Source organism: Acanthopagrus latus, chromosome 6 (genome assembly GCF_904848185.1).
Source record: "Acanthopagrus latus isolate v.2019 chromosome 6, fAcaLat1.1, whole genome shotgun sequence".
Lineage (NCBI taxonomy): Eukaryota > Metazoa > Chordata > Actinopteri > Spariformes > Sparidae > Acanthopagrus > Acanthopagrus latus.
The window spans coordinates 21,558,708-21,585,127 of NC_051044.1; the positions used below are offsets into that span (position 1 = coordinate 21,558,708).

Consider the following 26,420-nt stretch of genomic DNA (forward strand, 5'->3'; position numbering starts at 1 on the left):
AGTCTGTACGTATACCGAAGTAACATTATGTGATTTAACTATAGAATAAAGGACGTCTCTCACTTTTAGGGCAAAGTTACATAACAGGCCTTTCGAGCTGCAGGTGGACAGGTTTGAGCATGAATTATGGGTGGTGGGGGTCCTGCACCCAAGGCTGTTCAACCTCACATGAATGTTGAAGACAGACAGCTGCAAAAAGCCCATAAGCCCACCCCTCATCAAAAACTCTTAACAGCACTCTCTCTGCTTTGGGTGTTTTCAGGTTTGAGGGCTCATTCTGTCAACTGCATGACAAATGATATCACAGAAGGCACGAACATTTTGTACGCACAAACGTGTGACATGAAATGATGGTGATAACTGATCATTTTGGGAAAAAACTCCTGAAATCAAGGCTACTACAGTATGTGTCGGCTGTACTTTAATGCTCAAAGTGCTGTTTCTAAGTATCATATTTCATCAGCTTGTATTTTTAATGTGACGCAGGCTGACTGTAGCACTACTTGACGTACTCAGTGTTGACACACTCAAGTAAAGAACAGGACCTTAAAAGTGCAACATGTAAAAACTGACAGATGTAAGATTTGTAGAAAAGGAGGAGTGTAACATTCTGGATGCCTGGTTGAGGTGTGCCCATTCTTGTGGTCAAGACAAAGCTCGGTTTAAGCGACTTCTGTGGAAGTCAGACTTTATGGGTCAGGCAGGAGGACGAATTTCTTGTTTGTTACCTTTTAAAACATGTTTCACAACACAAATGACTGAAAAGCAAGAAAGAAAGACAAATGTGTGAATGCATGACTTTACATATACATCATTTAATGCAAATGTACAAATATGATGACCCAGTTTGTCACCACCACGTCCAACACTTTTCAGACATTATCAACGTAATCAGAAAATGAATACGTTTCCTAAAAGTAGGATTGGTGCGTTAAATTGCACCGATGCCCCGGATAATGTGGCCAGTGAGTGTATATCCAAAGCTATCGTTAACTTCAGTGGGTAGAATACCACCACACCAAAGAGGACTAAATGGAAGTATCTATTCTAGAACTAAAATCAGTGCAATATGTAAAAAACTGGCAAGCTGTCAAATATATAAAAAAAAAAAAAAATGAGGGGCAGCATGTCACCAGAGTAACTGCTAACTGCTGCTAACTGTAGCTGACCTAGCTAGTTAGCTCAGTTAGCTGTGCAGCTATTTGCCCAGACCAGGGCCTCAGGCACCGTGGGAAATGTCAATGTTTACCGTCGTTGCACAGGAGCTTTGGACCGAGACAAGCCGGGGATAGCTGGTTAGCATGCTAACTTCATTAGATCGCTCTGCATCACAATGCATCATAATGTCAAAACTGCTATTTTTTCACATTACATTTGATATTTTTTGTTCATTCCTGAAAATTTTCAACTAAAGTTCTTACAATTTGCCCTTTAAACTGCTACAAGCATGGTTATTCAAAGTAAATATATGCATTGTGTTGCTTGAGGTGTGTGCACTGCAGTAAAATGGACCTTTCCCTGTTCAAATATGCCAAATTTACTCATGCACCATTTTTTAAAAAAAACCTCTGACTTATGCAACCACTTAAACTGATTGCAGCTTGAACAATCATGCTCAAGTGTCTTTTTGGAGCCGACCTGGTCGTTTGCCCTGCAGGGGAACCTGTTCAGACAGCCCCTCTCTCACAGTACATACTGAAACTGTAGGTTCTGCTCTCAGGCCTGCTGTTGAAACGGGCCTGCAGATGAAAACCACCTGCCGAATATCATGAATCATAATGAATTAATATACTCGTTCATGAAAAACATTACAACATCCATTCATTAGCTGAGAATCTGCCCCTAGGAGGCACAGTGAACCAGGATCACGTGGCCTCCTCCTCTCTGCCAAAATGAAGTTCGCTGCTCTTGTTGTAACATGCCAGGCTGACCGTGCTCTCATGTTCCCTGTTTCACCTTTTACAAAACTTCACCTATGAATAAAACCATTGTGTCAAGTACAGAAATAAGTCCTAGCAAATGAATGTTTGAACAACGTACAATAGATTTCATGGATATGTAAGTGTGAGATATGCAGCAAGGCCGCTGTGTCAAGAGTGAAACGCGAAAGTTGAAACTTGTCTGCATTACTTTGATTGATTGACTGATGTGCAGTCCACTCCCCCATCTTAATACCCAGTCTAGCCTGGGGTTAAAAGCACGGCGTGTAGTCACAGGTTCCAGTTGTACTGTCATGTTACATAATCTGTACAATATACCTCTGTCGGCTAACATCCAGGCTAAACATGTTCACACCTCGCTGAGAAAAGAAAATCAAAAGCATGCTTCTCTCTCAGCTGCCTGCAGGCAAACGTTGCAACACTGTACTCGTGAAAAGATCTGTATCTGTAGTCCTTTGTTATTTGTTAATTGTCACTTTGGGGACCTTATTTTGACAGCACTTTTGGTTGCACATAGCAGCTTATGTTGACATCTGTAGTGCTGCGCCCGGGCCAGCCAACACCACATAAAGTGAATGAACGAACAGTTGAGCACTGAGCACCTGAGTCAGTCCATTAGCTCAGCAAAGGCCCAACTTTCTGAGATGAGTAAAAATGCCCAACACAAACTTTGGCGTGTGAAATTTATCAAGTGTCAACTTCTACTAAATGCCAAAAAAAGCTTGACAGCTTGCACGTCAAAAAATGATTAGTGTTTGATTTATTTCCAGGGATTTATGATTTAGTCATGTAAACTGTTAGATTTAATCATCTCTTTAAACTAAACCAACACCAACGGCAATGTACTAATCACCTCAATTTGCCTCATCCGGGATTTGCCCATACAGGTCTTGATATAAAAAATAGTGAGACTGAGTTGTGTATTGAAATGTAAGAGAGAGAGAGAGAGAGAGAGAGAGAGAGAGAGAGAGAGAGAGAGAGAGAGAGAGAGAGAGAGAGAAACTCTGTTCTCTGAGCTTGAGAAACAGGTCTGGATTCCTCTGCAGACACTAGGCGGGGACTACTGACAGATGTAAGATTTGTAGAAAAGGAAGAGTGTAACGTTCTGGATGCCTGGTTGAGGTGTGCCCATTCTTGTGGTCAAGACAAAGCTCGGTTTAAGTGACTTCTGAGGAAGTCAGACTTTATGGGTCAGGCCGGAGGACAAATTTCTTGTGTGTTACCCTTTAAAACATGTTTTACAACTCTTACAAAAAAAATGTCTGAAAAGCAAGAAAGAAAGACAAATGCGTGAATGCATGACTTTATTCATACAAATGTACAAATATGATGACCAAGTTTGTCACCCTGTCTTTGTACCACTTTTCTGACATTATCAACAAAATCAGAAAATGAATACGTTTCCTAAAAGTCGAATAGATGGCAGAATTGGTGCATTATATTGCCCCTGATAATGTGGCCAGTGAGTGTATATCCAAAGTTATTGTTAACTTCAACGGGTAGTATCAGTCGGTGAGAAATAGACCCCCCCCCCCCCCCCCCCCCCCCCAGTATGAGCCTTCTTTTAATACATACTTTGTATGACGTTGTCTCAACTGTGCATGTTCACCAGTTAAAAAAGCACACTGACATAAAATCATAAAATAAAAAGTCAATTTCTAAAAAGCCTGAGATTAAGGGTTACAAGGCCTGTTTGTTTTGTCTTCATCATTCAACAGTTTATTAACCAGTCAAGATCAAAACACGTTGCACAACTCTGCTTTATTTAACAGTTGTTTTCGTCCATCTTGCCTTCATCAGGGTGGTGTTTATGGTTTCCTCATGCACAGTTCACCTATACTTTATGTGACCCATAAAGCCCATATAAGCAATGTATACAAAAACATTAAGAAAATATCAATAACCATGAATACAGAAAACACGATATTATTTAAAAAATACATCCTTTTCACCCTGACCCATCAATGGGTAACAAGGTTACCTTTTTGAAAATATATATATTAAGCAAACAAATCCCTCCAACCTCCCGTCTTCATTAGCACCACTTTGTGTGGCGAGCAGGTGAGATAACACACGTTCCAGGATTGATGTCTCATGAGCTTCCCTTGCAACTCAGTTAAAAAGTGGAAAAATAAATGGAACAAACTACTAGAGCCAGTCATCAGAGACTCATACTAATACTACAGCAGCTGCCTTAAATTGCAAATTTTGTGTTTGCAACAATCAAGCATCGTGTCCAGTAAGGCAGGTCCTGCAGGGGTTACTTAATCTTTGATCCCGTGTGCCGGAGGGCCTCTCTGTGAAATTCAGGTTTAAGCCCTTCATTGTTTCAGTTTGTGTTTCATTCATATAGTGCATTTTGTGACATTAAGTTGAGTCAGCTCACATAGGAAAGTGTATGAATAGCAGAGGAAAAATGTTTTGAGTCTTCCTCTGAAGACTTGAGTCACTTGAAGCATACATGTGTACGCATGGGGTGGTGGAGGAGATCTGGTTAAAGCTTTGAAATGCAGCAGCAGGAATGCTAATTGTTGAGATGTGTGCTGTGCAGTGAGGCAGCAGCACAGGCAGAGGGGGAGCTTGGCATTCACACTGTCGTGTTGTCAGGGCACACTGGCTCAGGGTGTATCACATGTGAGTGTAACTTGAGCTGTCTGACTGAGTTTGCTTTCAGGCTTAGCATAATTTGTCTACAATCAAATTACTATTAACTAATTGACAGACAGAGAAACCTGCATACTTGTTGTCCACCACTGGGCTAAAAATGCAAAATTCGGCTGGACTCAAAATAAATCTTGGTTAGGAAAATGTCACATACTATGAGTTTTGGACTGCTGGTTAGGTTTAGGCACCAAAATGACTGCGTTAAAATAAGTATGGAAGTTATGTGACTTAAGTTACATTACTTTTGTAACTTAAGATATGCAAATAATGTAAGTTAAAAAAAAAACAAAAAAAAAACAACAACAACAAGTCAACTGGGGGAAAGTCCCATTTTGATCATCCAATCAACCTCCCAGCACAGACTTTTGTCTACTAGTCTAGAGGGGTGCCTTCAGAAATTACAATCGAGGATTACCTACAGCATCATAGTTTCAAGTGTAGGGTCTCCGATCATGCAACCGTACTTGAGGCGCTGGGGGTGATAACAGGCTACGACGTGCTCTGTCTGCCCTGTGCACTGTACCTAATGAGAATATTTTGGCCATGGAAGGTACGTACTGGTTGATTTAAGGTACTTGAACAAAGTTAAGCCTTCTCAGTATGTTGATCACACCTCCTTGGTTGCACCCCTCTCAACAATTCTAAACATTTCCTGTCATCACAATCACAGTCATCTGTCATCTTCCACTCAAGCTGATTGACAAGTCATCCTGGCTCTGTAGGGCGTCTCATGAAAGGGGGAGTGGAAAGACACCCTCGATTAATTTACTACATAACTCTGGGGCACCCAACAGCTGGACCCGACCTGTCAGCTGGACCTGTTTTGTTTTAACTAGCATCTAAGTTATGATCTGACAGAACTAGGCTGCCCCACCCAGTGGGTGGCATCTGGGTGTGTTGCCACTAAATGTTGCGTGGTATTCAACCAATGTTTCCAGACCTCCTTGGAATCATTAATCAGCTTATATGCAAATCGCAGCTGGTTTGATCAACAGGTATGTCATTCCACACATGTGATGGCAGCAGAGTGGCCAAGTTGCGTAAGCCTGTTTGGTCTTTCCTAGTTATTAATTATAAAGGAGCTTTTGTTGATGGCAAAAGATCACAAGTTTCACCTTTTCCCATGAACACACAAATGTGTTTTTGTTGCTCTGTTCAAATTCTTCTTCTTGTTTTTACTGCGTTGTTCAAACTGTGCAGTCAAGAATGTCTGTGAGTAGCAGGATGTGTATTAACTGCTTGAAAATTATGTTTTGGAGATTTCAAAGCTCAATTTTATGTCAACAGAAACGCAAGATCTACGTGACAGAATAACACAGGATGCCATGAATAAGACATGTTGTGAGATGCAGCTCTATCATCATCATCACTGGGTAACTCAAGGTCACTGACACGAAACTTGCCGTGTGTGCCAGGGTGTGTGTGCAAAACTACACTACTGTCCTGCAAATGTAATCACTGACACTTGATCACTCAGACTCTGATAGAAATTCTTTTGTTAACAAATCTCTGTTGATCCGCATCTCTCACACATAACTTTGGCTGTAAAGAATGCACAGGTGTGGCGGATAACATTTTCCCAGTACTGCATAAACCTTTGACTAGCTTCATACTTTGTGGTTGGAAACTTCTGGAAGGTCTTGTTTTATATTATTGGCTGAAACACAAGGTCAGCCCTACAACCGCAGTCATCCATGACTTACCAAATGAGTATTAATATGAGTAGTTTAGTGAGAAAGTTACACAATTGGTATGGTAAGTCAAGCGTTGGGGTTTCCCCACTGGTTGTTGCTCCTTCAAAGTGAACTGGTGCTAACACTGTGACGTCATAAGTGAGCGCTTCAGCATTTTGCAGACACGCAGGATGCAACGGTGGCAAGACGCATGGCACAAAATTGATGGTGCTTATGTTTGTAGCATAGTGTAAATAGGCTAAATGATGCTCCACTTTCAAACAAATAAACTCTGTAATGTCACTTAACGTATCGTATCATATTGTAACACAACACAACACACCATAACAAGAACTTACATAACAAAACATGACATGATATGACGTGACATCACATACTGTAAGAATATAACAGAACAGATCATTTGAATAATTATAATTGCAATTACAAATGCAGTATGCTCTTTTTCAAACCAAACATCATGAGATGAATGGGAAGTATGATTCTTGCAACTGCTTTTATAGCCTTTTTTAAATTTTTTTTTAACTTAAAGATAGCTTGACCATGTCATGTAATCAGTGGCTTCAGTCCAATTTAACAACAAACATTACTATAACCTACAGAAAACATTATAGGCACTGACCCTGAGCACTAATGTAACAAATTTGGCACATTTTCGCACATTGACCATACATGTCTTGTTCGCTTGTGGCTTAAACCAAGTCCTTGCTTACCATATCAGCTAATTAATTTAAACAAAATAGTGTCAATGTCAGCATTTATCCTTTATTTAAGGAGACTTTCTTCACTTCACAATCACACAACTGTGTCATTTTATTGCTGGAATTTGATCATTCTTTTTTCAAACTTCATTCCTTTTCACACTCATTGTGTGTATCAAGAGTTACATGCTGGCGACCCGAGTGCTCATAAGTTTGCCAGCAGCAAAGTCCTGGGATCCTGTTGGCTGCCAAGTGTGGTTTTATGAGGCCAAGTTAATCATTTCCTACAATCAAAAAACTGCAGTTGTGGAGATGTAAAGCTAAAAAGGGTGGGGTGGTTTGATGACTGATACCACTTTCCTTTCACCTGTTCAAACTTTCAAGTATGCAGGTATGTGCCAAATAGTTTGCTGTTAGAGGCTGCAATTTTTCTATATTTCTTTCCCCTTTTTATTGCAACATTGACACCTTATTTACAAAAGCAAAAGGAATCGTCTTAAAGATTGTAACTTGAATGGAATAGAGTGGTAATTATATCTGAGGGCAAACACACACACACACACACACACACACACACACACACGGGGGATTTATAGGTCATGAGTAAACAATGATTAGCGGGTGGTTGCTAAGCGCTGCGGCAACAATAACATTCGGTGGCTACACGTCTGTCATCGTGAGATCTGGGAAGAGAATAAGATCATGATAGCAGGAAGTTGAGTGGTGAGTAAGTTTCAGTTTGTTTGTGCATCTCAGCTACTTTACCCCAAACATGCCTGCATGAATGAACGTCAAAACGACAGTGAAAGTGTTTCAGTGAAAGCTATGACTGTAAAGATTAATTGCTAAAATAAGATGCAAGATCGTCCTTGACATAATGAACTACAAATCATTTCATGTCTTTTTAAGGAAGTGGTCCAGTTGCAACACTAAACAGGTTCCACACCCTATAGGGGCCTTCATAGCGAGACTGTGTTGACTGAGCAGCCACACCCTTTACAACCCGATTAGTAGAGAGATACTATAGGTTTCAGTGTGTGTACAGAGCATACGGCAGTACATTCTACTCATCTCTGTTGAAATCAGTGATGGATGTGTAGGCTGAGGCAACCTGAATAGATTTTACAGTGAGCTGTATCAAATCACTGCGAGGCCATCGTCCTGAACCTCTGACTGATGGGTGGGTGGTGTCCAACCTAAGAATGTGCTCACTGCAGGCGGGACGGACCTGCTCAGACGAGTTGTCTGTGTATTATGGAATCGTCCAAAGTGAGACGTTGTTTTTTAGACCTCGTGTTGGTTAGTTATTCTTGAAGCATTTTTTGTTCTGTTTGTAGAAAACGTAATATCCTGACAGCAATCGATAAATCAAATGCTCTAAAATAAATAAATGAAGTTGCTGTGCCACTGTTGCAAGCTCTACTCCCATCGTCCCATTTTACCTGTATGAAATGATCAGCCAGGCTACCTGTCTGCCTACCGAAGTGCCTGCCTGACATGAGCGCATCCAACATGACGGGAGTCTTCCACAAGGCCACTGATGTGCTGCCGAAGCTATTAGCCAGCTAGTGGCACGAGAATGGGAGAGCAAGTCTAGCCAAGCTTTCCCAACGCTAACATGCTAGATTGACAGCAGTGAGTACCAACAATAGCTATGTTTGTTGTTTACATTTATTATGATAATACTAGGTGTTTTTTTACACGTGGGTGAGACCTGAGGTTGTTGAGGTGGTTAGCGATGGCAGCGAGCCCACACTGCCGCCGAGCCTGCTCCTCAGCAGCTCGCTAAGTCAGCAGCACTCTGCACACAGCCTCCGGGACAAAGAGCGAGTGAGCAGCAGCGGCAGAGACAGAAACTTTTCTTAGCTGTGCACAAACAGCCCCTGGGCCCAATAGAAGACCTGCTGCGGCAGCAACATGCTCCTTTAGCGACTAATGTTGGCTACATAGCACACAGTCCCTGAGTTAAGCTAACCCAGTTAGCATAAGGCACACTACAGCAGTAAAGAGTAAATCTTATGACAGGTAGCCTTCTCAGATTGAGGTTCGTTTGTGACTGTGATCTTGCTTGTGTCTACATGATTGTGGCATTTGACAGATTTGACAGGTAGAAGCGACCTAGACGCTAACACAGTTGGTGGACATTCAGTGTTTGTTTAGCCAGGCAGCACACACACGTGTCTTGGAGGGACACCCTGACGGAGAAGGGGGGGAATTTCTTGGTTGAATATATTAAAAAGTGTGCGTTTACCAACCCTAGCTTCAAGACACGCCATTATGGTTAAAAATTGTGTTCCAAAATGGAAGCAGTGCTGATGTATGGGCATTCCCTGGCTGTCTGATAGGCGCCTTTCCTGGACATACCAGCAGCGTCAAAACACGTGACCTACAATGTGATTCTGCTAATGTTTACATATACAATGTGGTGTGCATTTAGCAGCTTTATACATCCAAAAAAAAAGAAATGGTCAACTAGTCACCTAAATCTGAAAATGCTGCCGTCTGACCATCCGCCTCATAACCACGTTGAAGTATTGGTGTCAAACAGGGACCGTCTTCGGAGAGGAAGACTGCCAATGTTTACTGGTTTGTATAGGTGACTTGGAGAATGGAAATCAGAAAGATAATCATCAAAATACTCAAAGGACCCGTAAGCAGTTTTTATTCCACTTGCTCCAACAAACCAAAAACTACAGAAAAGGCCCTTCCTAAAACAATGCAGTGAACTATGATGATGGGAGCATGTTCCAGGAAATCATGTCAGTGCAACTCAATGGTGTTTTGAACTAAATGCTTATATTAGCATGCTGACATCCAGATGTATGGCAGTTAATATTCAGCAGGTTCATCTTCTTAGCTAAGCCTGTTAGCATGCTAACGTTTGGTCATCAACTGACCTGCTGGTGTAATCAATGCAAACAAAGCTGCTCGCTAGCATTTTTTAAGCTCAACCTCATCGAAACTGGCTGTGATTCTAAAATTTGTCATCAGCTCATCACAAAACGGTGATTCAGTACACCTGTTTCAAAAAACTAAACAGAAAACACTGTGTGCCCACAGCTACTATGTGTGACCTCATGCATAATCAGATGGTGTCATACAACCAGTCATGCATACAAAGGTTTGGTTCTGTTGCTAGGCTTTTATTTTGGCCAGACATCTCACATGAGCCTCCTCGTCTGACAGTGAGTGAGTCATCTGGTCAGACTGCAGTTCCCATGCTTGACTTCTACGCACAATTATAGTGAGATGGTGTGTGGGTGTGTGTGTGTGTGTGTGTGGGGGGGGGGGGGGGGGGGGGGCTAAAAGCAGGGTGTTAAAGTCCAGAATTGTAAAGTAATATCTCATGGTGACTTTTTAAGCAAACAGTGTGGATGTATTAGAAATGTGTTAGCGTGCCAACAAACGGTTGACTTTACAACTCTGTGTAAAATCAATACTGACAACCTTGCAATGTAGCTGAGCTTGTTAGTGAGACATTCTTTGAAAGACTTTCATCACATGCTCATTGTGGTGTTCACTATCCGTTTTTAATGCACGCATTCATTCAGGTTGACCGCATTCTCTTCACTTGGCTTCCGCGAGCTATTTTTCATGCCTGACTTGCGGCTGCTGTGTTGTAAGGGTGTGTACTGTGCCTTTTGCAGGTGGTGACTGAGAGACCAAGATTAAAAACCAACCTAGGAACACTCCCTCATGATGGACACACCCACAACTTTACGCCAAAACAAGCACGAAGGGGTGTGTTTGTGTGTCCAAAGGCTTCAGATTTACTCCTTTGTGTTTGTTCATTTTTCTTCATATGGTCAATGAATAGTTTGATCATACATTGGGACCTGACAGCACTTTTGGCCCTCTGAATGTCCTGAACTTTGATGCAACGAAGCTTTGATACAATACTGTAACCCCCTCTATCATCTTAAAGTGAAACTACACTGAAAATGGATTTAGTGGCCTACTTTGTGCCGTTGAACAGGTTAAAATACACTAGATTTAAACAATGGGCAGTGCAGTTCTTAATACAATATTGTCCATATAGGTTTTACTATGACTATTGTACTACAGTCATTGATTAAAAGCTCTTCTCACAGATGCATGTCTAACCAGAGTACATGTTAATTCTTACATTTTAACTATATTCAGATAAATTATAATGTGCTGTAATTTATTCGAAGGTAATGCTTTTTTGAATGATGGTTGTACGGTGCTGCTAATGATTAAAGAGCTACATGTCTAAATGTAAATGTGTTGCTGTTGAGCTTGATAAATGAAAATATGAGTGGCAGTGGTGGACTCAGGATGTTTCATGTGCAGGGGCAACAAAAAAAGAAGCTGTATGTGAGTGCAGAAAGTTGTGACATATTTAGGGTGCAGAGAGGTGAGTTGCTGTTGTTTTTTTTATTAATAGTAAGAGTCACTGTCCCATGATGTTTGCAAAGATGTCACAACCTGTGGAATTTTCTGAAAAATGTGCTCCACCCAAAGATGATGCATATCAGATATGAAGGTGATAGGATCAGCAATCTGAGAGGATTTGCAAAAGCCATTCTCTGGAAATTTTACAGATAGTTCAGTACCGTACTAAAATGGAGAGAGTTGTGGATAATGATCACTGACCACACCTGTGTTATCCATTTGTTGCACTATCAAGTACAGACAATGTTATGATAAGCAACTAAGCAGCTACATTTAAACAAAGGAGAAACACAGGTAAATTCCCTCGAGACTTGGGAGGCCCGAGCTGTTTAACAGGTTTCAACATCTATAGGCAAGGCTGTTAAAAAAGCAAAGGAAAGTTAAGATCGCAACCCCCAAAGGCCCAGTCAGGAGGCCATTCAGCACCTGACAAGTGGAATGCCCTGTTTGGGACTGAAATCTCCATCAGGGGCCTTTGGCTGTAAATATTTAGACAATCATAAAAGAACACCTTTATGTGCTAGGACTGCAGGACTGCCTGAGGAGCATGACAGAGAGGCGCTCAAGGTGTCGACTTGACCTCCAAATCCCAATTGGAGCATCAGTGAAATGTGCTGAAACAAGACAGCCCATGAAGGCCCGACCATATATTGGACTTGGATCTTCCAACAGTGCCAGGGCCCAGAAAATGTACTGTGCTTGAACATAGTACCGAGCGCTCACACTAGTCAAACAAACTGGACTTTGGGGGTCAAACGTGCTTGGGCATGCTACGGATAACAGGTTAACTTACTGGGGCAGGGGAACAGGTGATTCATATAATAGTGCACAACTAATGCAATTAGTAGGATAAAGTCAATCACATCATGAATTCCTTCCACGGCTGTTTCATACTTGTGTGCAGTCAAAAATAGTGGATACCAACAGTTATGTACTATTAGCAGATGTGGAAGAATATTCAGGGCTGCAAGGTAAAAAAGCCTCACCTTATTAAAATGGGCTGTACCGTGAAGAGTATTTTTACCGTTGCACCACAAATATAAATTTGTATCAGCTTAATGTCACATGAATCTGACATGCAGTTGCCAGACTGTGCGTCTCTTCGACCTTTGACCTGACATGTCTTCCAAAATGAAGTCCTCAAGACTGAGTCCTTCAGTTTGTTTCTGTACTGTAACACCAAGATGTCTTAAGTGGTGCCTTAAATGACACAATGCATACAAGTCATTTAATACATACAGCATAAAGGCAGTGCACAAACTCTTGATCATTCACTGCAAAGTGAATGATTTCCGTCTCAGCTACTCACAGCTACTCATTCATGCAGTATAAAGAAGTGACCACACCTAGTTTGCATGTCCTGCAGAGGTACAAAAAAAGCCTATTAAGTACGTTGCACCACATTCTATCTGTTATGATAAGAAATGTAATAACTTCGTAGGATGATTCTCAAAGTTTGTTTTCATTCCAGCAAAGTTTTCTTTTAAATTCTTTGATGCATTTTGGTGCAAAAGTTTGGCACAAACATTCAACTGTAACCTGCGTTTTGTTATGTCATCAAGTTTTTAGGTTTCCAACTGTACTGAAAATTAAAAACTTGGAACGTAAAGGGCAGAGCTGAAGGTGGCGACACAGTCACTGACTTTCCTTTTTGGAGGCGTTCTTGGACTCTTGAAAAAAGTGCTCATCGAGGGCTTGATGACTATCATTACTTTACGTTTCGCTGTCATTTTCAAGTGTCAAAAAAACAACAATCAGTTGAAAAGGTCAAAAGAGGTTTCAAGTATATTTAAATAAATAGAGATAAATAAAAAGAGAAGAGAAGGATCTGTTGTTTCTTTCTTGTCAGCAATTTGCTTTCTTTGATTTGATTCGTAGAATTAACATGGTTTACTATTTGTGTGTGTGTGTGTGTGTGTGTGTGTGTATGTGTGTGTGTGAGAGAGAGAGAACGTCCATCATGAAGCAAATGATTATTCCAGGCAGTTCACGTTCCCATTAGAAATAATGCAAACACATTAACAGATGGACGCAGCATTGTTCCACACTGCATGAACTTACAACCCTCATCCTGCCCCACCTGCTGACACACATGCCCACCTTTTAAATTATTACTGGAGATTCATAAACCTATGCAAAAACACCATCATGTCTTACATCTGGTAACGTGAACTTTAACTTGTTGAAGGAGGTGCTGCCTGTTGAGTTGCTTGAGATCGTCCGTACTTGATCTATGACTGCCATGACTGGTAAAATATCAGACAAGCACGGGCAACGCTCACAGCGATTGTTATCTGTGTCGCCCCATTCTTCGGGTTACGGTATCCACAAGATTTTTTCCCGATTACCATCTTCCCTCTTCCAGTGAAGTCTCAGTGCACTCATGTCATGCCAGATGTGAAAGAATATGCTCAATAATGAGGATGTTCATTCCAGCTGTTGGTTGACCTCACCTTGCTTGCTGATTGGTATTTTGTGGTGGCATCATGTGGCACATAGTTATGTTGATCTTAAAGTCTGGCACAGCGTGAGAAAGCAAGGGAGAGAGATGTGTGCGCGCGGTTATTGATAAATAAAAGGCCAAACTATTCTCAGTTTCTCATAGAGCACTGTGCATCCCTTCAAAGTCAGTAAGAGGTAAAACTGGCACATAAATTCTCTGCAAATAGCTGCTAGACAGTAGAAACTTGAGCTTTAGAGTAAAGTTCCACACCATGGTAGAAATTAAAGGCATGTACATGTGAAAAGTTGGGGAAGAATGAAAAAGAATGCAGGCCTCACCTACACCAAAGGTGCAGAGGGACAAAACAGGAGCGGCAGCGTTTGAGTGTGGAACAACTGGGTGTGGCGAAAAATATATCAAGCGAGAAAAAAAACAGCAAGTGGATCTGTAACACTCATCGTTGATTCATGTGAAAGATTGTTTTCAGGAGAATACAGATGCTCCAACAAAACAAAACAAAATGCATTATACTTTTAAGCCCGAAGCATTTGATTTTGTGTGGCACCTTACTGGCAGCATGAAAGGCATTTGTTTTGCCGTCTGGTATAACAGGACTTTAAAGGGACGTTACTCTGCCCGAGGCACCTGGTTGAATAAACTTTAATAGTATCTTATGCTTGTAGTTTAACCCTTTGTTTGTACTGAACCATGCTTGGCTGTGTGACAGTATGTCGACGAAAAAACTACTATGGCTTAAAATGTCAAGAGTGCAGTTGACTTTGCGGGACAGAGCAGAGGTTACAGTGTAAATATTCAGAGACAAATGTGCGTTTTAGTCTACCACAGTAAGAGAGCGCTGGATGGTCTACAAGTCTATACGTTTTTTTATTCATCCATTTTGAGCTTGAAAATGTAGCAAGTTCATTCTGGGTTGCTAGTTTTGCACTTTCTATTTTTTGTTGCTATGATGTTAGTGTTTCACTGATGTCATCATGAGGGCACTCACACATTAGATCTGTTTCATGTCATCATGTCGAGTGTAGACCTTATGAAGACACCTTATTAATACATCAGCCAGTCCCGAAAATGTCCAGATCTTCTTAATTAATCAGCAACTGAAAAGATGATGGACAGTAAAAATCTGGAGGCGCACGCGCGGCCAACCAGCATGTTTGATAACTCGTTGGCTGGAGTTAGCATTAGACAACTTCCGAGCTCACCTCACCATTTGAATACACAGTGTGTGTTCCACCTTTAGGTTCAGACTGAATTGTCTCAAAGTTGAGTGTTGTTATTTTTTCTGAATTGATGTACACGTTTGCTGAACGTATTGCATCAAAACTGCATCGTATCCAACAGTAAGGGCAGCTAGTGTGAGGGGGGCTAATGTTAATTGTTGTCTAATGGAAGCTAATTGCTTTTCAGACCTGTTGAAATATGGTGCAGTCAGGTCCCCCCTGATTATACTATCCATTGTCTTCACAGTTGCAAATCAATCAGATTGACTGAAAGCAAGCATAATTAGATTATCTCCTCAGGATCTCAGGAATCCTCTGAATTGTTGTCTATGAGACTATACAGGTTATATGGGGTAGTGCTTCATCTCTCTTTCAGTAAAGGGGTTAGACAGGGTGGGTAACTGCATCCATTCTCGTTCAACTTGTATGTGGATGATTTGTTTGGTCAGTCACATGCTTCAAACACAGACTGGAAACAAGCATCTGTTTTGACAATGTTTTTTTTTACACAATCAAAAGTGGCAATAACATTAAAAAGGAAATGTACATGAACAACATTAGCAGCAGCACTTACGTATTAGAAGTAAAATGACTCATTTTAAAGAATAACCTCTTGCAGTGGCTTATTATTAGTAAACTATGGTATTCCTTGATCACTATTATTATGATTATAATGACTTACTGTAGCTTAAGATGTAGCAAACATATTATCTATTTTATTAAATAAAACAATCAAAACAACTTTCTTTTTTTTTTTTAAAAGGATACGGACACAGTTGACTCGAGTGCAGGAGATCTGTAACAATTTGTCAGACATAATGACAAATTGTTACAGATGCAATTATGTCTTAACAAGAACAAGAAAACTTGTCTGCTGAAGTAAACATGCATGTAACAATGTGACCCTACCCTCTCCATGAAGTTACATGGTGCAGAAACAAGTGACAGGGAGACACCATTCACCCTGTTACAAGACACCGTACCATCAAAATTTGATTTTAAAGCTGTTATTCTAAGCGGGAAAGTTACATATTGTTGCTTTAATTTTTTATTTTTTTATTTTATTTTTACAACAGCTGATGGATAAAAAATCAAATGAATAGATAAGACAAACTTTAAAGCACTAACAGCTCAATGGATTACTATTCAACTTTAAGTATTATTTTCTGTTGCTACAATAAAGGACAATAAGTTAACTCATCTGCCTGCTGTAGACCTATTTTGTTTACATTTGGTTTGGATCTGTTGGAGGAAGTGAGTTACGCCCCTGACAAGTTCAACACTATGAGGACAGGGGAAAGTAGTGTGGAGTGAGTAAGACACTCGGTTTAACTTGCAAATATGTGAAATTAGTAGCTGATTTATTTTTGCTGATGCTGATGTAGCAGGTTTGAAGGGGAGCAGAATGGTGTGAACATGTGTGCACTGCAGCCTGGCTGCTCTGGTCGTGTACTGCAGCTGATAATTGAACCACTTGGAAACATTCAGATATGGAGGACTGAATTAAAGAACGCCTCCTCTGAGGGGAAAAGGGACTTTGAAGGTTGTTTATGAACAGTTGAAATGGTCAGAGTTTTACATAATGTCATATGGGTTATACATTTTGTTCTTCATGCTTAAACATTGTGTATGAATATATTTTATGCTCAAGTCTGGGGTGGAACTATTTGAGTGCACTGCATCAGGTCTTTGTTTGGTCATTGAGAGGTAGTAATGTTGACTTAAGTTGTGTATAGAAAGGTTTTTAGGGTTTTACATTTTCAGGTTATTGAACTGTAACTCATTCACTGTAACTCCAGCTGCTGATTTAGACACCGGTCCAACATTCATTTTACTGTCCTTTAACCACCAAGCAGCCTACAGGGGTTATACACTGAATGAACACACTACTTGATAAAACTTTTACTCCATTTCTTAACCTCACACTCTCTTCCACCACCTCAGCTTGTCCCAGTGCAGGGTGTGTCGAGGCTTATCTTTCGACAATCCCTCCTTACCTGTTTTACAGGACTGGCCACTCCTGTCATTCAGAGCCAGAGGCATTTAGGCTGAGGTGGAGGGGAGGCTGGACAGCAAAAGTGAGAGTACAGGTTGAAGTGGCCGGGGAGTCTCCTCCCACTCGCTCAGCTCAGGCATAAAAGCCAGCAGAGACTGCAGTTAGACACTCAGAGGGATTCGGCTCTCCTTTTGAAGCATTCACATCTTCAGTTCTCCTCAGCTCAGAGTTGACTACCCACACCGCTGCAAACAAAATGTATCAAAACAGGAAGGCCATGTCTGTCAGCTCTAGCAGCAGCATCAGGAGGTCCACCGGAGGCGCAGGAGGAGGCAGCAGCTTCTCCATCCAGAGATCCTTTGGTGCTGGCGGCCTTGGTTCTGGTTATGGGTCTGGTGGCAGCTTCAGTGCCGGCTCTGGCATGGCCAGCTCTGGCTATGGCTTTTCTTCTAGCCAAGCAGGAGGCGCTTTCATCGCTCCAACCATCACATCCGTCCAGGTCAACAAGAGCCTGCTGGCCCCTCTGAACCTGGAGATCGACCCCCTCATCCACGGTGTCCGCACCCAGGAGAAGGAGCAGATCAAGACCCTCAACAACCGCTTCGCCTCCTTCATTGACAAGGTTGGTTCCTGTTGCTATTTACAATTAGTAGGCCACAGGGTCTTCCTTGGCTTACGTTGTCCTTTACCTGTTATTTAAAAGAAAAGACTAGAAAGCTCAAAGTTTTGTATCTAGTATAGTAAGAGCAGCCTGCATAAGGAATCTGCTGAGCACTGCTCACTACATGCAAATGTCTTCTTTTTACTGGCCAAGCAGACCAAGCAAGGAAGCTTTGAATCTTATCTCTGTGATGTTGGATCTATCAATGAGTTACAGCTGCTAGGAGCAGGAAAGCTTATAAAAACCCAAAGTCTCACCCTGTCTTACTTCAACCAAAATCTACCTAAGGTGACAGTTTGGCCTGTAGCCCTGTGAACCTGTGGCAGCCTCTCTGCCCACTATTTAAATATGGGTGGGGATTATATTCCAGTGACTTGCCGTTCCCTTACCTGGCAAGACAGAATAGAGATCTATTGTATCTGCACTCTGCCCACACAGTCCAAAGTCTGTCATTTGCACATTGCACTTATCACCTGGTTGTCATGGACGACAGTAATGCTGCTTTCACTTGTTTTCTATCCCGTGATCGGGCATCTGTATTGATACTATATATGTAGAGTGAGACTCTCTGATCATCTCAATAAGATGGCACTCAGACAAAAACTCAGAAAACAGAGCACTCATACCTTGTTACTTCACTGCTTTGTCTTCTGTGGTTAATCTGCCACACCTAGTTTTTTTTTATGGCTTGTCTGACTGTGTGGCCTTCATAGTCCGACAGAGAATGCAGGATGAGTCATAGCCAAAGAAGAGATATATCAGATGAAGCACTTAAAGCCACACACACATCTGAACAGAACACACTATGTTATCTGTTTTAAGTAGGACAAACTGAAGACAGTAGTGTTAAAAATGCTAAAAACAGCCTGCATGCAAAAAGATATGTCGCTGTAACTTACAACTGTTGTGACTAGGGTGTGGCAATTTGATTATGCAGCTAACTTATCAGTCCTGCAGGTGAGGTGAAGCATTTCGACACCTGGTATCACCATGACACACCCTTTGAAATCCTTTTGTTATCCATCCATTTTAAAAAACTATCTGGACTTTTTCAATCACTACTGAGCTCAAAAACAATTCAGGAGGAGCATCAAAGCGTCACCAGCGAAACTTCATTCAAAGACTAACATAAACTGAAAACGTGCTTCCTGTCTAATTATCTTTCCTGGTATCGTGTCTCCACAGGTTCGCTTCCTGGAGCAGCAGAACAAGATGCTGGAGACAAAATGGAGCCTCCTGCAGGACCAGACCACCACCCGCTCCAACATCGATGGCATGTTCGAGGCCTACATCGCCAACCTGCGCAGACAGCTCGATGGACTGGGCAATGAGAAGGTCAAGCTGGAGGGAGAGCTGAGGAACATGCAGGGCCTGGTTGAAGACTTCAAGACAAAGTGAGTGTTTTCACCACATGGTCACTGCTCATCACATACACCCAGCACAGTTTGGAGATGTACTGATGAAACTGCCTCGTGCTCCAACAGGTACGAGGATGAAATCAACAAGCGTGCAGCTGCAGAGAATGAGTTTGTGCTCCTGAAGAAGGATGTTGACGCTGCCTACATGAACAAGGTTGAGCTGGAAGCCAGGGTCGATGCTCTTCAGGATGAGATCAACTTCCTCAGGGCCGTCTACGAGGCTGTACGTATCAGTAGTTTTTAAACCAACCTACTTCACAATAGTATAATCCCCTCACCATATGAATCAACTAAAAAGGAAAGGAAATTCAATTCTGTGTATCAAATCCTTGGTTCTGTAGGAGCTGCGTGAGCTCCAGGGCCAGATCAAGGACACCTCTGTCATTGTGGAGATGGACAACAGCCGCAACCTGGACATGGATTCTATTGTTGCTGAAGTGCGCGCCCAGTACGAGGACATCGCCAACCGCAGCAGAGCTGAGGCCGAGACATGGTACAAACAGAAGGTGAGTGGAAAGCAAAGCCAAGGTTTATCCCCTGTAAGTTTTTTTTATACATCTCCAAACACTGGGGATCGTGGACTTTACAAACTTTGTTGTATTTTAACAGTACGAGGAGATGCAGAGCTCTGCTGGACAGTATGGTGATGACCTGCGCTCGACCAAGGCTGAGATCGCTGAGCTGAACCGCATGATCGCCCGTCTTCAGAATGAGATCGAGGCTGTCAAGGGACAGGTATTTCTCAAAACTTCTCATGGACAATGCCTTATTATTAACAGAGGATCTACTAAGGTGAGAGGAATTGCAGTTATTAATCAGTCTGTAATATCACTCTCAACAGAGGGCCAGCCTTGAGGCCCAGATCGCAGAGGCTGAGGAACGTGGTGAGCTGGCAGTGAAGGACGCCAGGCTCCGCATCAGGGACCTGGAGGACGCCCTCCAGAGAGCCAAGCAGGACATGGCCCGCCAGGTGCGCGAATACCAGGAGCTGATGAACGTCAAGCTCGCCCTGGACATTGAAATCGCCACCTACAGGAAGCTGCTGGAAGGAGAGGAGACCAGACTGGCCAGCGGAGGCACCAACGCAACCATCCACGTGCAGCAGAGCTCTGGAGGTGGTGGTAAGTGCCAGATTTCGTATGTTATCATCCTAAACATGAACCCGCAGGCAACACTGACAATTGGGATGGAAAAATATTAACACTTTCCTCCTTTTCTTCTCCAGCAATGCTCCAGTCCAGCGGTGGATTCGGCTACGGTGGAAGCAGCGGCGGCTACAGTTCCGGAAGCTACGGTGGTGGTGTCACTGTCACCAAGTCCACATCAATGCGTTCTGCCAGATATTAAAAGGAGAGCCACCCCTCTTTTCCCTCAGAAACTCTTGAATTTGATCTAAATCTATACTCTTTCGTGGTGCTACATAACACTGTTAAGAAAGTTCAAAAGGAGAGCTGAATTTTGCAAATACTGGAGTCCTAAAATCTGAGAGTTTCTGAGGGCAAGCATTGCCTTAAAAACACAATGGCCAGGTCAGTTAGCAAGGCAAATATTTTTTCTTTCAACACTACTGCTCAACTAAGAAATAAGAAAAAAAAGGAACACACAGACGAAGTGTAAAAACTAGCCAAGGGAACATTTGAAACTCAGTAGTCTATCTTGTCAACTTAGTAATGTTTTGTACTTTAGTGCACTGATAAACTGCTTAGATCCTGCAGCTGAAGGGCAGGATGAGTTTTTAAGTTGATCTCTGTAGTCCTGCATTTGAGTGCTGATATTAGTAAGAGGAGCAAGTCCCTGACCAAATCTGATCACTGGAGAAATTGTCATTTTAATTCACAAATGTGAAATGTGTGATTTCACATGTTTAGTTTGCCTTTGAACTGATTGGCCAGTGGCAGGCTCTTTTTTACTGCTCTACCAAGTGTATCCTTGTTCAGTTTCGCCTTTCATCACCTCCAAGATAAAACGATGTTGTAACCAGATTTATTTTGTAAAAGCCAACTGCGCTGGATGTTTGCAGCAAACTACATCAGTGACGTCTGAGTGAAATAAATCTGAGAACTAAAATGATTGCCTCTCTCTCTCTCTCTCATTGTGTTTTGATAAATGAAAATAAAAGGGTTTTTACTTCAAGAGCAAGATCAAACACTGAGATTTCACATGGGGGCAGTGCTGGGCCACTTTTCCATAACACTTCCACCTTGGTTATTCAGTCTGCAAGATATCAGCGTGGTTATTCCTAGTGAATATCAAACATATGCCTAAAAATTGTGGACTAAATGTTAAATTGTTTTAATCATTTTGAACGAGATACAATTAGAGGACGTGGGATCAAAGATGATACATCTTGTAATGAAAAAACAAACAAACAAAAAAAGTGAAGTGGAACTTATCGCAGCTCTGGTGTCCAAATCAGTGATGCAAAAATAAAAGATCAACAGCACAATAAACTCCCAAAAATATATTTAAAAAAAAACACCAACATGATTTTCTTTAACTCAGCTGACAGAAGAAGCAAATCTCTGAGCTCCCTGCTGATTCATCCGAGTGTATTTAATCATGAAGAGAATTTAGGGGCCTACCTGCACATTCAGGGCCAAGCCAAGTGCATGTGTACTGTTACTGTAGGCTGCCAAGATAGTGTCAGCACAGAGGTGGACAAACGCAGCCAGGAGGACATATGGAGTGAGTGCGATTCCACCCTCCACCACCGACACAAGCCAGGGTTGAAAATTTGTGTGTCTTTTTGTGCTATGGCCTCAATCGTGTGTTGATTTCACTGCAGTATCATCTGGATACACAGTGGTGTATTTTTAAATGTTCTCAAGATCTGTTTTGGCAGGTTAACAAGAACATTAATTCTTTCATCCTCACCTAAGGCAGAAAGTGCTGGCAGCACTCGCATTTTGAATTTGGTCCCAGTAGAATTAAAGTTGAGTCATAATTGATCCAAGGCACACGCCAAACTCTTAAGTTGTAACCACTCAAGTTCCAAGAAAACCACTTACATCACCATTTTGACAAAACTACTTACAGATGATGCATCGTTTCTCCTTAACGAGGAGATTATGCTTCCTTTTGCAGCAAGCCCTTGCAGGTCATCTGAGCTCAAACATGAACTTATTATCACTTGTTCAAGGCACGTGGATCAGTAACTGTTGATGCTTACGACGTTCTGGACGAATAAGACGCCGTTGCTGCAGAAAAAGAGGCTGTAATTAAAACGTGTGTAATTGAATGTGGTTACCTCTGTCATGTTGAGGTGGACAGCATAAAGGCCAGGGGAGCATTGGCTGTTATATGCACCGGAGAAGCTCATAGTATCATCTGCAATAACAGTTTTTCCCTGAAGTGGATCACTGGTCTTATTGTTTTCTGTGTCAGCAGACATATATCTCATAAAACAGGTAATGTGCCCGCTTATAACAGAGTAGGAGCACTACAGGAGTGTATTAACTCATGGGACAAGACACTAAAGCTTCAGTCAAGTTGTTAAACTTGATTTCCCTGCTTCACCTTTGGTGACTTCCTGCCTTCCTCCTGGAGATCAAGAACATACCGATTTTTTGTAAACAAGCACAGAAAAATGGGAACAAGAAAGATGGCATAACTGCACATTTGGTGCTTTGCCCCTTCAAGGCCGTCGTCTATCATGTTGTAGCTGGACATAAGGCTGCACGTTCTGATTTAGAGGATACTCTGAAAGACACAGTGCAGAAACACAGGAAATGTTCTGTGAAATGTACCAACAAAACAAAGATCTAGGTGAATTATATGTAACCTTGTGAACAATGTTCTGATATGTGTACAGTGTCAAATGCACAACAAATAAAGAAAGCATGGACATATTTCTTTTGGAGGAAACAGAAGGCATTTTTGTGCTTACCCTTTAAAAACAGCAAGATGATATATAATGTGTCACTGTCAAATAATAATGCCCACATGTCTAAATATTGCTCATTATTTTTACTGTCTCTACCACCCAAATAACAATGCCCAGCCCAAGATAAGATTCAAAAGAAGACATAATATGAAAGACAATGTCAGAGTTAAAGCAAAGCATAACAGTTGTGAATGGTTTCCCTAATTACATATAATGACAGTTTACACACGTTTTTTTTTTTTACACAGACTGAAAGTTAAATTGCCTGAGGACAAAAGACAGCTACTTTCTGTAGTCATGTCCTCACTGAACATGTAAGAAGTAAATAGTAAAGGGAACAGAAAACCTTGAATAAACTTATCATATCATAATAACTTGATATGAAAAAGGTTATTTTCATGTGAAACTGACACTATACTGTCATACAAATGAAATACACTATAGTTTGTTAGAATGCAACAAAAGCATCAAGCTAATTGAATAACTCCAGGATAAGTAATAAAAAAATTAAAAATAAACAAAAATAAAATACATTAAAAAAACTTCTTACTGCAGGCTAGAAAAATGTTCTTTGTTTAGATCTGTGCTTTTAACTTGCTCAATAAACTATGCATACTTGCAGCACATTAGCCTGTGCATTTAAGATAGATGAGTTCATATATGTTGATTAAATTTAGTGTAAAGACTAATTTATTCTGGCAGTTTACATAGCATTTGTCAACTCTAATTTTATATATAACAGGTTTTAAGAAAAGGCACTTGTGAGCCCGGACATCTTGATCACTGCACAGCAGAGAAAAGTTAATTAGGAAGGCTGATCCTTCCAGAGAAAATGACCTTTGTTTTCTTTGCCCTTACTGCCGCGTGAAGAAGCACAATAATGAGCTATTGATTGAAGGGGGGGGCGCCTCCACAGGAATGGAAGAAATCCTCAGGAGCGATTGAAAAGACTGACCTTACCCTTAACCCCGGCCCAGCACCACGATCAATAAACATTACACCTTCTACAAACCCCGGCACCTCGATCAATACTGGTGAATATCAGCAGACACAACGGGGAACACTGACGAGCAGTGTGCTGCATTTGGAGTGGGTAAGGGTCAAATCACTTAGTGTCTTTGACAGGTCGTAATGAGGTGTGTGCGTGTGTGTGTGTGTGCGTGTGTGTGTGCGTGTGTGTGTGTGTGTGTGTGTGTGTGTGTGTCTTATTATACCTGCTGCAAAGTGATGACTTGAACTTTTAACCACAGAGTGAGGATGTTTGTGGAAAGTGAAGATGTTTTGGCTCACAGCTTCACACAAATTCACACCTATTCACGCGTCAACATTTTTAAGGGCTTAGTTACTGATTCCTTCTACTACTATTACTTTTCCTGTGAAAGTTCACACGACGCTGCTGTGTTCACACACTCTGAAGCTAGTAAACACATGGGCTTTTTTTTGTGTGTCATTGAGAACACTCCACCTTGAGCAAACTTTAGGGAAACAAATATTTGCTGTCATGCTTTCCACCAGACACCTCTGCAGCTATCACTGTAATGAGATGATCTACATATGCCATCTGCCATGTTTTGGAATCTTCTGGAACTACTTTATCAATAACAACCAAGTCAGCATGTGCAGACAGTGCACACATAATTCAAAGAAAGAAGAGGGGACCATAATCCTGCAAAGTGACTATTTTGGCCACTTGGGGGCACCAGAAACAAGTTGGAAAACATGAATATATCTGAGTTCATATGGCGTAATTGTCATCAAGCAGTTGCTTATTTAGCATCCAGCAGCAACACAGCAACATGTTTCATTTGGAGACGTGTCTATGTCCACCTGGAGACTGTAAGTCCAAAATGTAGTCTTTTGCAGCTCCATTGCTGTCTCTACCAACTCCTGAGGGAAACAGCTGGCTCTCTAGCTGCTGAACTCATGCTCAAACAAATAATCACAACCTACAATTTCATCATCGAGGTGAGGGATTAAAACAGAGAGGAGCATTTGGAAGCTCTCGAACACTCATGTTAAACAGACACAGGTGTTCAGCTGCCATGTCTGATTACACCTCTTCTCTGTGCAGCCTTGTACAGTCTGCGCTTGATTATCATCTCTCTCAGACTCTTGTTGGTTTTGCTGCATCTGTGAGGGCAAAACAACTTATTGTAGTGCTCAGTCATTCAGTTCAGTCTATGACACAACCCATGTGATGTCTTCCACTATTTTGCACTCATGTCTGTCCAGGCTCAGCAGAGTTGAATGTTTTACAAACTGTCAGCTTAAAATGTTGCTAATTTGATATGACTGAGGCTTTGTCCTTGCTGCAGTGGCCCGGGGTTTGAATCCTGGCCCGGGGCCCTTTCCTGGGTGCCACTCCCCTTCTGTCTCTCATCCTGTTTCCTGTCTAATCTTCAGCTGTACTATCAATAAAGTCTTACAAATGCTAAAACAATTCTAAGAATGATAGGCTACAAACTAACTCCATCACAAATGCATGACTTCAACATCACTGCCACTAAGCTCCTTGCAACATTATACTAAACATGCTTTAGTGTAAATTGAATATAGAGATCGGGCAGTTAAAATAGTTCACAACTTAAGCCTGTCCTAAATGGTGGACTAGTGAGTAGATGATTCTCTCTCATTTGGCCACTTCTTAGCTAGCACCTTTTAATGACATGTTAAAAATTCACAGGTGGGGTGTTTACTGATGTACTGTATGTCATAGAACATATAATGATACACCCTTAGTCAAGCGTCGACCACTGACCTGGGAAATGTCATGAGATCACTTTTATTGTGAGTTGGAACTATACACATAAAAGCTGACTGATTGATTGACCATATTTCAGGCATCAAACTTAAAACCCATTCAAAAAAACCAGATGACCTCGAGATGAGGGAAACTGTATTGCAAAAGTGTTAAGTCATAGGCCCTTTTCACAGCAGACACTTCAAAGCAGGAAATCAGAATTACATTAAAAAAAAAAAAAAAGGATCTGAATCTGTGGTGCACAGCCAGAAAAAAAGGGGAATGCAGTATCTTACAATATATGCACTTTAAAAGAATTAAAAAAGAGCCTTAAAGAAATTAAACAGTTTCATTGCCAATATGCAGACAGGCTATACAGTAGTTAATATGCAAACTCTCTCACAACAAACAACAAAAGACACTGGCAAAGATGTGGTATCAAAGGAAATTGCTTTTGGGTTTCTTTTACAAATCCTGGACCTCAGGTGTGTTATTCCACTGTCTATTGGTACTGCAGAATGAGGGACGTGTGTAATGTCACAGTATATTAACCCACGTAGTCAGCTGCCTTGTGTTAGCGCTGCCATTCTGTGTCCTCCAGCTGATGTGTTGTAGCTCTTGTCCAG

At 41.5% G+C, this 26,420-nt stretch overlaps 1 protein-coding gene across 1 annotated transcript; it reads left to right on the forward strand.

Annotated features, from left to right (window-relative positions):
• The first annotated feature begins 17,249 nt into the window (after positions 1-17,249).
• LOC119021775 (keratin, type II cytoskeletal 8-like) lies at positions 17,250-21,238 on the forward strand. The gene is made up of 7 exons (XM_037102269.1): positions 17,250-17,714; positions 18,939-19,147; positions 19,238-19,394; positions 19,513-19,677; positions 19,781-19,906; positions 20,013-20,292; positions 20,397-21,238. The coding sequence occupies exons 1-7, from the start codon at positions 17,349-17,351 to the stop codon at positions 20,516-20,518; spliced, it is 1,425 nt and encodes a 474-aa protein (XP_036958164.1). The 5' UTR covers positions 17,250-17,348; the 3' UTR covers positions 20,519-21,238.
• The last annotated feature ends 5,182 nt before the right edge of the window (positions 21,239-26,420 follow it).

Coding starts and splice junctions, on each gene's coding strand:
- LOC119021775 (XM_037102269.1), top strand. CDS start 17,349: ATGTATCAAAACAGGAAGGCCATGTCTGTCAGCTCTAGCAGCAGCATC. Junction 19,148..19,237: donor GTTGAAGACTTCAAGACAAA/GTGAGTGTTTTC, acceptor GTGCTCCAACAG/GTACGAGGATGAAATCAACA. Junction 19,395..19,512: donor TCAGGGCCGTCTACGAGGCT/GTACGTATCAGT, acceptor TTGGTTCTGTAG/GAGCTGCGTGAGCTCCAGGG.